At 36.0% G+C, this 12,720-nt stretch overlaps 1 protein-coding gene across 2 annotated transcripts in view; it reads left to right on the top strand.

The window, feature by feature from the left end:
• The window catches only part of LOC108711171 (copine-8), a 167,737-nt gene that overhangs the window by 102,237 nt on the left and 52,780 nt on the right, over window positions 1–12,720 (top strand). For both annotated transcript variants that reach the window (XM_018252626.2, XM_041586448.1), the window contains 2 exons: window positions 5,183–5,222; window positions 7,723–7,799. In XM_018252626.2, the coding sequence (XP_018108115.1) occupies window positions 5,183–5,222; window positions 7,723–7,799 (117 nt within the window). The remainder of the gene's footprint in view (window positions 1–5,182; window positions 5,223–7,722; window positions 7,800–12,720) is intronic.

Genomic DNA, 12,720 nt, shown 5'->3' with positions numbered 1-12,720 from the left:
ATTAGGAATTTTAATTAGTATTGAAAACAGTATTTGTTTATACATTTGTGTTCTCTGGGTCTTACTTTTTAAACAATGCAACAAGAGTCAGATTTCCTCTAGGTCTTTAATCAGCTGGTTTATAACATTGTTTCAGGAGTGCAAAGAATGTGAACAGACAGATACAGCTCTTATTAGCAATTGCATTTACAGATTATTGCTTAGAACTCCATTAACACTTATCATTGTAAAACACTATGGGGCACATTTACTTAATACTTCGAATTTCGAACGTTTTTTTTGGCTACTTCGACTATTGAATTTGCTACTTCGACCTTCGACTACGACTTTGACTCGAACGATTCAAACTAAAAATCGTTCGGCTATTCGACCATTCGATAGTCGAAGTACTGTCTCTTTAAAAATAACTTCGACCCCCTACTTAGCCAACTAAAACCTACCGAACTTCAATGTTAGCCTATGGGGAAGGTCCCCATAGGCTTTCTAACAAATTTCCGGTCGAAGGAAAATCGTTTGATCGATGGATTAAAATCCTTCAAATCGTTTGAACGATTTTTACTTCGATCGTTCGATCGAACTAATTGTGGTAAATCCTTCGATATTCGAAGTCGAAGGATTTAACTTCGACAGTCGACTATCGAGGGTTAATTATATTCGACCCTAAGTAAATGTGTCCCCAAATATTGATGTTTGGAAAAAAATTCCAGATGCTCTCATATTCTAATACTTGCTGCTGTGTTCCAGAGACAGCATCACCAAAATAGAGAGCAGCACCTGGAAGTTAAGGGCATTTTGGCTGCCCTGCTTCTGATTGAGAAACAAAAATGACACTATGTTAGTGTCTTAAGATGAATGGGAGCTACAAATTGTCTTCTACTGCAAAGATGAACATTTAAACATCACTAAAAAAAAAATTGACCTGACATACTATAATTTCTATCCTATACACATAAAATCATGTTCCTAAATATAGAGCTTAGAATTTTATCTTCCACCTTCTTTTTCATATTCATGAACCTCTCCAAGTTGCACGAGCAGAAAAAAAGGTGTTTTCAAATGAAAATATGTATTCTAGAAATGGCTAAAAGCGTAGATTTAAATGGGAAATGTTTCTCACTCAGTTTTGCTGAAAACGGTCATAGAATATGTTCCAACTGTTTTGTTTTTGCTTATAATTTATTACTTATTATTTTTTATTATTATTTTTTAAACATGACATGCAGAAGAACTTTTTTTTTTGAATTTCATCAAAATGCTGAAAACTGCACAAGGTTCCCATAGATTTTAGTGGCATGACCAACTTTAGAATCAAACACACTGTGATGAGTTCATTGGTTTAAAAGACTCTCGGCTAGTTTGAGCTCTGGAATTTGTTTAATTGACGGAAAACTTGTGAAGGAAAAAAAGGGCTCATTTACTAAGTACTGCCAGAAAAAAATAATTGTGCCTGTTAAGTGGAGACAAAAAAATTCTCCCAACAGTGAGTTGTGTTCTCTGAGCATGACTTTTAAGGGGCATGCAAGTGGGAAATCAGTGGACATCCACTCTGTCCTCTACTTATCATTTATGATTGCTAAATAGAAATGTCTGCAAGTGCAAAAAACACCCAGAGCCCTGCAGATAATGATTACTCAACAATTTACAGTGTAATGCATATGGCACAAGTGTCTAACGTGCCCATAGTAAATATGGCATTTTGTGTTCTATTAACCATGGCTTTTATTATCACAATTCTTAACTGGCTAAGGCTTTGTCATATTTCTTTTATCTACAGTGATTGTCTCTTCCATGCCATTGTCTAATACAAAAAAATTGCCAAAATTCATGTAATATAGGTATGTGACATGTTATCCAGAATGCTTTGGACCTGGGCTTTTCCAGATAATGGATCCCTCACCTGTATTTACATTTCCAGAATTCTGTGGGCCATTTAAATAGTTTGCAGTCCATGGTCTCAGAACCTGTGGTAGCTCTGGTCCTGGGTGAGTTTGAATTTGTTATGCTCTAAATTGAAGTGTTATAGAGGTAGAAGAAATATATATGCACGTCTCCATAAGTTTCTTTTTGACCTTCTCCAAGCCATGCCCCTTTAAAGGAATACTGGTACAGTAATGCCACTGAATGTTACCTCCAAATGTTTTAGTGAATTATAAAAGTGGAGCAAAACAGAATGCCTGCTGTTTCTTTTTATTGGTTTAGCAACAGCAGTTCAATAGTCTGTGCTGTGTTTGAATTTGAACTAAAATTGATTGTTGATATCTCTGGTAGAATACATTAAGCATGTCTTTTAAAGCCGGAAGTTGTCGATATTATCTGTCCATGTGCCAATTAAAAGCAAAATTGACTAAGTGCAAGCCTATGTAAAACTGTAAACCACTCAGTAAAAATAATCATGTGTTTCTGAGCTCCTCCAACAATTGATCACTTGTGCACAATCCTCTGAAAAGTGCACTTTTTTTTAATTTTTTTTCATTGGTAGATCCAGGTATTTATTAATTCTGGTCCATTTTTAACAAACATATGGGGACAAATACTTTTGCATAGCCCAGCTGAAGTCACTACTTCTCTAAAGACTTCTCCTCAAGTCTGCTCAGGGCACAAGAGAATAAACATATATATATATATTTTAAATGAAGATAATTTTAAAAATAATGACCAATATAAAATTACCCAGTCAAACTTTTTAAAATTGTTCCAACAGAATATACCAAAGTACCCTTTGAGAATGTTGAAATAATGCATTGCAAGCTCTTAGTTCCAGACACCAGACGTAAAATATAAGAGGTGTTAGTATTCAGTCTTAAAATAGAATATCGCTGTCAGCTCACACAGCAGGGAAATGAGCTGTGACTGTAACTTCAATGGCAATTTTTGCTTCAGAATGAAAGGGATCCTTAAACAAAATAACTTCGTTCTATTGCTTTCCCATGATAGCAGCTTTCTTTCTAGGTAACAAGTTTAGTTCCATGAATATCCAGGAACCAGTGTTGTTCCTCAGCAGGATAGGACAGACCTCATCACAGTATCTATGTTTTTTTAAATAAAATTGTAAAATGGTATTGTGAAAGCATATTGCTGGTTAATGTGATGTAAATAAGTACAGATCATCATTTATTTAAATAGTGCCAGCAGGGCAACCCAGAAGGGTAACACAATACAAATAGGATTGGAAGTCTGCTTACAGTCTTAAGGATAAGATAAATGGTCAATTTTATTCATTCAGACTGTGTCTGCAAAAGTGATCTGCTTGCCCCAGTCCTCCGGGACTTCTCTTCCTTAATATTGCATTCAGTTAACCTTTGGGAGGGTGCCATCTATGCAGAAATTAAACAATTCCTAGGGGCAAATTCACTAAAGGGCAAATTTTCACCTGTGAAGTCTTTGCCATACTTCATGCTACTTCGCCAGGCTCAAATTCACTACCACTACGCTAATTCACTAAATGCTTAGTTGCTTCTAAGGCAGCCAAACGCCAGTGAAATTTTGCTAGCGTTAATTCGTCAGTGCAAGAATTTATAACAAAATTTCGCTAACGTTCATTTCTGCCAAACAAAACTTAGTTAGTACATTTGCGCTTGGGTCAATTTGAATAGGGCTGGTACAAATAGGTCTTATATATGGCTTTTTTTAGAGTGGCCACTTATTATTAAAAATGTCCAAGGAAGCAAAATAAAGATCCTCTTATGTCCTAGACATGAGCCCACCCTAAACAAATGTGGCATGCCCCTCAAATGGTTCAAAAAAGGGTTAAAACAAAAATATGTAATAATTACAACTTTTAAAGACAATCCCGCTTTAAAATATGAAAAAACCCCAGTGTTTTTTTTATCATTTTTAAAACTTTGTGGCATACAGAATATGATGTCACTGACATAAGAATGAGGAGGATGCAGCTTCATTTTATCAGTTTGCCAGGTCTAAGCTGGTGAAGGAAACTCTGGCGAAAGAGGTAATGTTCTGTAAAATCCAGATTTTAGTGAATTTGTGGAGTAACGATTGTCTGTGTGCAATTTTGTTTGGCGATAAGGCACGAAACTGCGCTAGCATCGGCCACTTCGCCCTTTAGTAAATCTGCCCCTAGAATAAAAGTATACATATTTTCCCTGAATCTGATCTGTGGTAAACAAAATCATGAAATCAATAATCGGCATATAAATATTATGTTTTCTATACAGAGAAAGGCCTTTGAGAACAGCCTTGCTTTTTCTTAAAATGTTGTATTGTGTGTATTTGTATGTATGGAAATGTACTGCTCATTCTGCACTCCAGAACTTCCCAATAAAGGCCCAGTGAGATTTAGATATGGTAATTGAGGTAGCCATGAAATGGCTTCACTTGACTTTACTTTGGACTTCTCGCACATTCAGTTCTTCATAAATTTCTCTTGCTCAACCATTAATCTGGAAAAATATCTATAAATCCTTTTATCATCACCTTTATGATTAACAAAGAAGCCCTTTTGCCTTGAAAAAATGAAAGTAGTCATTACACGGTTCCCCTGGTTCATGACTTTCGTGCTGTTGTGTGTCTGGTGAAGGAGAATCTGAAACTATGCACAGCTTTGCCAATTATGCACCCATGGTTACGTACCATGGCATTATAAGGAGTTTTTTTTAGTTATGAGTTCCATGGGAAGTAAGGCATATGGAACTGTATCTTTGAATGGGGGTTTGTTAGGTCATCCCCCTTATCCAGCAACCCATTATCCAATTCTAATATTTAAATACAATTTACTTTTTTCCTGTGTACCTGTGTTATTATTACACAGTTTACATGTGTTTAAGCAAATGGGTTAAAATACAGAGATCCCTTATCTGGGAAAACCACAGGTCCTAAGCATTACGGATAATTGATCCTATAATTGTACTCTGAGCAAGTGGCTCTGTCTCAGGAGACATCTTTTAACATTGAAAATTCTTTTAAAGCATCCACAATATGGTTAGGTCTATCCTGTTTTCCATAACAACATTCAAAACAGAAACCCCCCCCAAAATAAATCACATTTTACATATAAGCAGAGAGTAGCAAATTCTTATTTCAAACACTGAGTATATTCAGTTGTAAAATTAGTTGTACAGTATTCAGATACGTTTTCTAAAATGTTATTTACAAATCCTAGTTTCCTATAATGATCACTGTCATTTGTTTTTGTAAAAACTTATTTTCTTTTTGTTATATATAGGTATGATGTCGATTCAAAGAGTCCTAATCTAGCAAAGCATGTAAGTTGCCAAGATACTGTCCATTTGATTTCATTTCTTTCTGATGTAGGTCAATGTAGCCACTTAGAAACACATTCAGGGATAGACTGGTTTTCTTGGTTTATGCCAAGAAAAATCTTTTCAGATCAGGTTATTATACTGAATATGAATGCATGCTGAAGTCACTGCTTAGAAGCAGTCACAGCAAATGTTGTTTCAACATCAATTATAAAGCTCTTTTTTGTAATGTAAAACTGTGTAGTATGTGTTTTCTCTTTTAGCGAAAGAATGGGGCACATGAATTAAGCTAGGATATATATTTTCAGTGCGATTCTCCCTGTGGCATTTTATTTAGGCTCAAATCTGCAGGGGCTAGGCTACTCTCAGAAGAGAAGAATACAGTGCTTGCAACTCTAGAGACACCCAACTGGCTGTTTCTGCCCGATTGTCCAAGGTGCTGCAGGAATAACAATTGGCCCTTCCCCCTAGGAACAAACGGAGTCAACCTCACTAGGTGCAGCTAAATCATGAATAAAACTGTTTCAAGGTTTAACTATACCTAGTGAATATTAAACATTTAAACATAGAGACAATTAGAGGTAAGGGCAAACAGTCTAATCTGGTTCAGTAGCTTTTGATTTTGCAAATTAGTAAAATATGCATTTTTATTTTTAAGTACTAAAGGGAAACACTAAAGTATGTCCTTAGTTTATCAAGAAGTGAATGATGTAATGCCATTTGTTTGGATTTGGAAGTTGACAAATTATGAATTTTTATAATTATTCTAAAACTTCCAAACTGCAAACACAGAAAAAGATATTGGTCAAAAGCTATGCGGAGCTAGTGATTCGAAGTATAAAACCACAATTAACAAATAATCCACTGGATGTCTTAATAAAGGCAAACAAGGGACGGCTTCTTATAACATCTGGAGTATAGGCTATCATAAAGCTGGCCATAGATGCAAAGATCCGATCGTAAGAATCATCGTACGATCGGACTTTCCCATCTCCCGACCCGCCACTAACCATTCAGATCAAACTCTTACCAGTCAGATTAGTAAAAGAACAGATCAGCAATGTTCTGCCCCTGACAGCAATCGTACGATATCTATGTCCAACCAAAGCTAGTGACAGTCTCCCACTGAAAATCGTACGGTCGGCAATACACGCAGAGATATTATCAGCAGCCGACAGAAATTTTCTAACCTGTCCGATCGACCAAACGACCGAACTCCACCGGACGGAAAATGTCGGGACTCTCTACACACGGTTCGAAAATCGTAGGAATCCTCGATTCGTACGATCAGATCTTTGCGTCTATGGCCAGCTTTAGACCAAATAAAGATCACAACTCACTGAGGGAATATCAAAATGGCCAAACATCATACACAACAATAACTCAAATTACAACAGCATATATGAAATGTACAAAAGCCTTATCAGCAGTATACTTCCAAGACGTGGCCTTTAGACTCCTCCATAGATCATATGTGTCACACAAAATAGCACAAAAATCAGTCTAATACAGACGCCTAAATGTGCAAAGTGCAATCACCCTGATGCCACTTTAGAGCATGCATTGTGGTCATGTACTAAATTAAATACTCTATGAAACACAGTCCTATTGCATATCGCAAGCTGGTGCGATATCACAACAACTCGGACAAATCCACAAAACTGTTGCGATTATATCCCACACCCATTGACTACCACCAAAGTTAACATCAGACTAGCAGATATACTGGTATTAACCGCAGTTAAAACCATCTTGGAATTTTGGTCTAATACACAAGCACCTCGAAAACAACTATAGGAATATGCAAGACAAGGAATTTAAAGGCTTGTGTTTCTTATAAACGATATTTGGTGCAAGTACCTAGCCCCCTTCAGATATATTAAATGGTGGGCAGAAGCCTCTCTCAGAGGAGAACTTACCTAGCACTCAAGAACAAAATGCAAAAAAAGAGATTTGCCTCCTCCTCCATCTCCCTTCCCAAGGTCTATACCTAAATCAGTGGAAGCTACCTCCTGTCACAAAAAAACATGAGAAATAAGATCTCTTCCCCCACCTTCAAACACTTCTTACTCTCTCCCCATCCCCTCTTTCTCTCTGTTCTGTTTCCTGCTCCTATCTTTTTATTTTCAAGTTTATTGTGCTGTATTGACTTATAATGAAACCATGTTAAAAGTGCCTGATGTTGATCAACAAACTCAAGAAACAATGGCATTTGTATACCCATTATGTCATAACAAACACAATGTTCAGTGTGTGTGTATAAGCATGTACTCACAGGTCTTATCCAAGGTGAAAAAGTGGTGTTTATCAAAAGGCTAGAGTGCTAGCCAAAACGTTAGCCTTTTTTTACCTAATAAACACCTTCATTTTCTTCATAAGACCTGCGAGTGTGAGCTTCCTTCTGTCCTGCATTTACCCCTTCGGGCACTATGCACCCAGGCACCGTTTACCTTTATTTTATATATACACACACACACTTATTCCTTCACTTCTATTTCCACAGGATTTTTTGGGTCAGATGTTTTGCACATTGGGTGAAATTGTTGGAAGCCAAGGAAGTCGACTTGAAAAGATTGTCACGTAAGCATCTTCATAGCAAAGTTTCCATTTTTTAAATCCTATAAATTTGCAACAATTGTTTCCTATCTACATAGTGAAATCATGTTTATTTGATAACTGTAAGCATTGCTTCTTTTCCATCCCTAAATGTCTCTCTAGCACACAAGGTACTTTTATTGATGCCTTGTGTTAGCTACACAAGTTGCAATAATTAATATGGATATCAAATTCTTCAAATACTATTGGCCATTACTGAGATTATCAGTGTTTGAAATTCATTGAGTGACACTGGCAATGTCTCTTGCCTTTCCTCTCATGAGATGGTAATTTAAATGAATAACACCAAAAACAGCAGGTGCACATGTGTTTTTCTGTGTTGCAAGGCACAATGTTGCACATGGAATAATGAATGTAGCCAGTGACTCCTTCACTATAGCCAAATGTAAGCCTTTTTATAATGCTTGCTTAAAGGCCAACTAAGATCTCGCAACTGAAATGCAAGCATCTTAAATTATCTTGTACAACTTTACTATTTTGTATAATGCTGGTTTTGTATTATTATTGGTTGTAGTAGTTGAGTAGGGATAATTGTTAAAAAATTAGCAGACAGTGTTGAGTTGCAGCTACTAGAAGCCCTCCTCTGTCTTAAACATTAGGAGGTTGCACATATATAGGAGCCCCTAAAGAGTGACCTGGGACATATGGGTGGAGTGACAGGGGCCATGACTTGGTGATGAATTAGGTCACTATATAATGCTAAAGAGGCCGAGTATTAAGGGGGTTATAAAAATTCACAGAAATTATTTTTTTGTCTACTGCATGATGTTCATGTGTAATGTACTCTGAGCTACTTACAACAGTGAACTGATACAGTACTATAAATAACGGCTTAAGAGCCCCAGGGCAAAATTTCCCTGACCCCCTTCCCCACCCCATTAGCTTGTAGCTGGAAGCCCTACATACAGCATTGCGGGGGTCACTGGGCTTCAGTGAATTCTTCTAACAGCAATGCAGGTTTCCATCAGGCTGCACTGGGGGAGCAGGCCCTAGTGCAGTCACACTCCTTCTTGCCCTGGTACTTACGCAACTGGTTTGACAGCTGGAAGTTTGTGCAGCTAATTCATTGCACATTATTCATTTGATCACAGACGAACCTTTAAATTATAGCTTCATATTATAGATTAAAACCTTTAATATGAAACAAAAAACAGGTGAAAAGGTGGGACCTTTATTGGCTTACAGCAAGCTTTTAGAACACTTCAGTTTCTTTAGTTCCTTTTGCATTTTGGTGCATCTATAAAATGCCAGAAAATACCTTGCCACAGGGGATGCGAAAACTCGCCTCTTCTAAAACACTTGTGTTGTATAATCTCTCAGAAATGCTTTCAAAGATATTTTTGCTTGATTTCAGTGTTTTTTTGTTTGTTTTTTTTGCTATTTTCTGGTGTTTTGTAGTCATGACAAAGTGTGGGGTCAAAACACACTACAGGTATGGGACTTGTTATCCAGAATGCTCAATACTTGGGGCTTCCAGATAAGGGATGGATCTCGATACCTTAAGTTTGGGGGTATATAATTATATATAAATATATGAGGACCATATAATAAGCTCTTTAATGCTTTATTTACCAGTAGGTCCTTCCAGCAGACACACGGGCACCCATTCCGATGGATGGAGGTTCCATCTTAATGTTCAGAAAGGGTTTTTTTTATAGTGAGATCTGTGACGTTATGGAATTTTCTCCCTGAAGTCGTACTGGCAGATATGTTAGATAGCTTCAAGAAATTGTTGAATGGCAAGTGAGAAAATAAAGGTTATTAAAAATAACTCTTTGTACTAAATTAATCCAAGGACTGGTCTGATTGCTATCTTGGAGTCAGAAAGTATTTTTTTCTATTGTGAGGCAAATTGAAGCATTGTGTTTGATTGGGTTCTTATTATTTAGTTTAAGGATTTCTGTGCAAAACAGATCATGATAGGTCATATTTATCCAGAAATACTGAACATTTAAAAATTCCAAACTTTCAAGCACCACTGCATATTATCTATATCTCTTTTGAAATAGTGGCTATATTTCCTCTGATTCTCAGAGAGATCCTGTACACTTTGGTAAAGCTCATTGGTATATTTGAAGTCTTTCTTTATTAAACTAGTTCCTAATGCACATGTCTAAACAGTTTTCAAATTTTTTGCTAAAGTGTTTTTCTCCACAACTACACTTTTTTTATCTTGCATGTCCAGTCTTGCATATAGTCAAAGAAATTATCATTATATATATATATATATATATATATATATATATATATATATATATATATATATATATATATATATATATATATATATATATATATATATATATATATATATATATATATATATATATATATCTTGCTCGTGTTTTTTTAGGTATTGACACATTGGGTACATTTTCTAGTGTTTACCTGCGATTCCAGACTTACTAAGTGCCTTAAAATGTGCATGTTAAATGTAGAGTGGCTTTTTGTAATAACATATGTTACATGCCTTTCTGGCATTTATAAAGATATACAGTTTAGCTGTAAGGTTTTAATCAGCTGTACCAGTGGCATCCAGAATCATTTTTAAATTGTCGGCTCCTCTGCAGGAACTGTCTAAAGGGTATGAGCTAATTAACAATAAAGGCTGGTGAATTGTAGCATGAAGTAAAGAGAGGATTTTCCTCATAATTACCATCAACAGCTTTCCCTTTTGACACTTCAGTATGAGTACCAAAGAATTTTAAATATAACTCTTTATTAGATATAGTTTTTTACATAGCGAGCACCCCTAGGCCCGCTGTCATCCGTCGCCCCCATCCTCTTCCTTTTATTCATGCAAATTTTCATCATCGGGACCAGAGCAATGGGAATTGGCGCACGGGAAATTATAAAAACTTTTATCTACTGTGAATCCACGGTGTTTCTGAAACAATGTGGGTGAGGTTAGACTGCATGCCACCCCCTAAAGTCCTGCCACCCTAGGCCCGAGCCTTGGTGGCCTTTCCACAAATCCAGCCTGGTTAGTTGAACTGCTTGTAGTCATTGCCAAAGCAGGATTTATGAAGATATGGTCCATATGACACTCCACATTTGGAGAAAATATCACCTGAAAGATGTATATACTTTTCAAGCATCCCAGGTATACCATCACATATTACTGACTCCCATGTCAGTTCCAGTCAACTGTAATTAAAGTGTAGCACTAAATATAAAATTGTATTTTAATCCAAGATTTACTGCTATGGTACATATCGCTGTAACTATGAATATAGACAATAAGCTTCCATGCTACGGTACATTTACATATTAGATGGATAATAACAGGCATTGATAGATAACAGTAGACATATGCTGTATCTGTGGCAGTATATTTAAGCATGCATGCAAATGCATTACAACAGTTTGATTTAGGTAGGCAATAATGGAGCATCTTTAAAGGATTTTTGTTTTACTGTATCAGTGCTATGTGAATTTTTTCCAACAGGGAAAGATTCATGTAATAGCATTAGGAAATAGGTTTAGCCAGGGTTACGTGAAATCTGTTTTACTGCTATAACCTAATTCCCCTCATAACATTATCCATTTGATGAAGCACTCCCTTGAATACAGGAACTCACTTGCTCACACATCAACATTGTTTCTCCCTCCATCAGCATTTTGCCAGATTCCACACTTCCCTTGTCTCGCTCTGCAAGGACATCATGTCTCTCTTCCTACCCCTCCTGTAAAATTTAGCATAATAGATAAACACGCTCTTACACAGTTTGTTAAAGAGCAATTTTCTAAATTAGTTATTGATTTCTTGGTGCCTTTAGCTCCCGGCTTTATGTTTTCTGAAAGATAACTAATGCAGAAATAGCTTAATCATACTTTTTTTTTTTGAAGTGTTCACATTGTTTGGGACAGCGCTCATTGAATAGATATATATATTCTTTTGTACTGTTGGGCTTCCATGAATGCACGCACGTGCTACCATTCTTGGTTATTGCTTTTGTATTTACTGAATGTTTTGTAGAGACATCTGTCTGTATACCTTAGCTGCTCTATAAAAGGGATTATTGAAAGAATAGGGAAAGCGGTACACTTTTTTCAACTTTTTTAAATGTTTCTTGTAATATATATATATATATATACATATTTATATACATATATATATATACATATATATACACAGTGGTGTGAAAAACTATTTGCCCCCTTCCTGATTTCTTATTCTTTTGCATGTTTGTCACACAAAATGTTTCTGATCATCAAACACATTTAACTATTAGTCAAAGATAACACAAGTAAACACAAAATGCAGTTTTTAAATGAGGGTTTTTATTATTTAGAAATACAAAAAAGAAAGGTTGTGGGTGCACACCTGAGGCCAATTTCAAAAAGTCTAATTCCCTGTCTCAATAATTCAAGTAAAAATGCTAGTGCATATAGTTTTGAAACAGGGTTTTTTAGTTACAAAGTTATGATCATAAAATTGATAAGCCACCATACCACGTCAAGGTAAACCCCATACGGTGGTCCCTAACTTGTTTACCTTTAATCATAGTAAAATAGGTATCTTACCTCTCTTCTTAATAGCATTACTTCATGTGAACAACTCCTATGCCTTGGTTTTAAAGGTTGAGTTGTTCACATGAAGTAATGCTATTAAGAAGAGAGGTAAGATACCTATTTTACTATGATTAAAGGTAAACAAGTTAGGGACCACCGTATGGGGTTTACCTTGACGTGGTATGGTGGCTTATCAATTTTATGATCATAACTTTGTAACTAAAAAACCCTGTTTCAAAACTATATGCACTAGCATTTTTACTTGAATCATTGAGACAGGGAATTAGACTTTTTGAAATTGGCCTCAGGTGTGCACCCACAACCTTTCTTTTTTCTTTTTTGTTTTTATTATTTAGGGAGAAAAGAAATC

Source organism: Xenopus laevis, chromosome 3L (genome assembly GCF_017654675.1).
Source record: "Xenopus laevis strain J_2021 chromosome 3L, Xenopus_laevis_v10.1, whole genome shotgun sequence".
NCBI classification, from domain to species: domain Eukaryota; kingdom Metazoa; phylum Chordata; class Amphibia; order Anura; family Pipidae; genus Xenopus; species Xenopus laevis.
The sequence above is the reverse complement of the archived record's forward strand: the minus strand, read 5'-3'. Positions and strand labels throughout refer to the sequence as shown.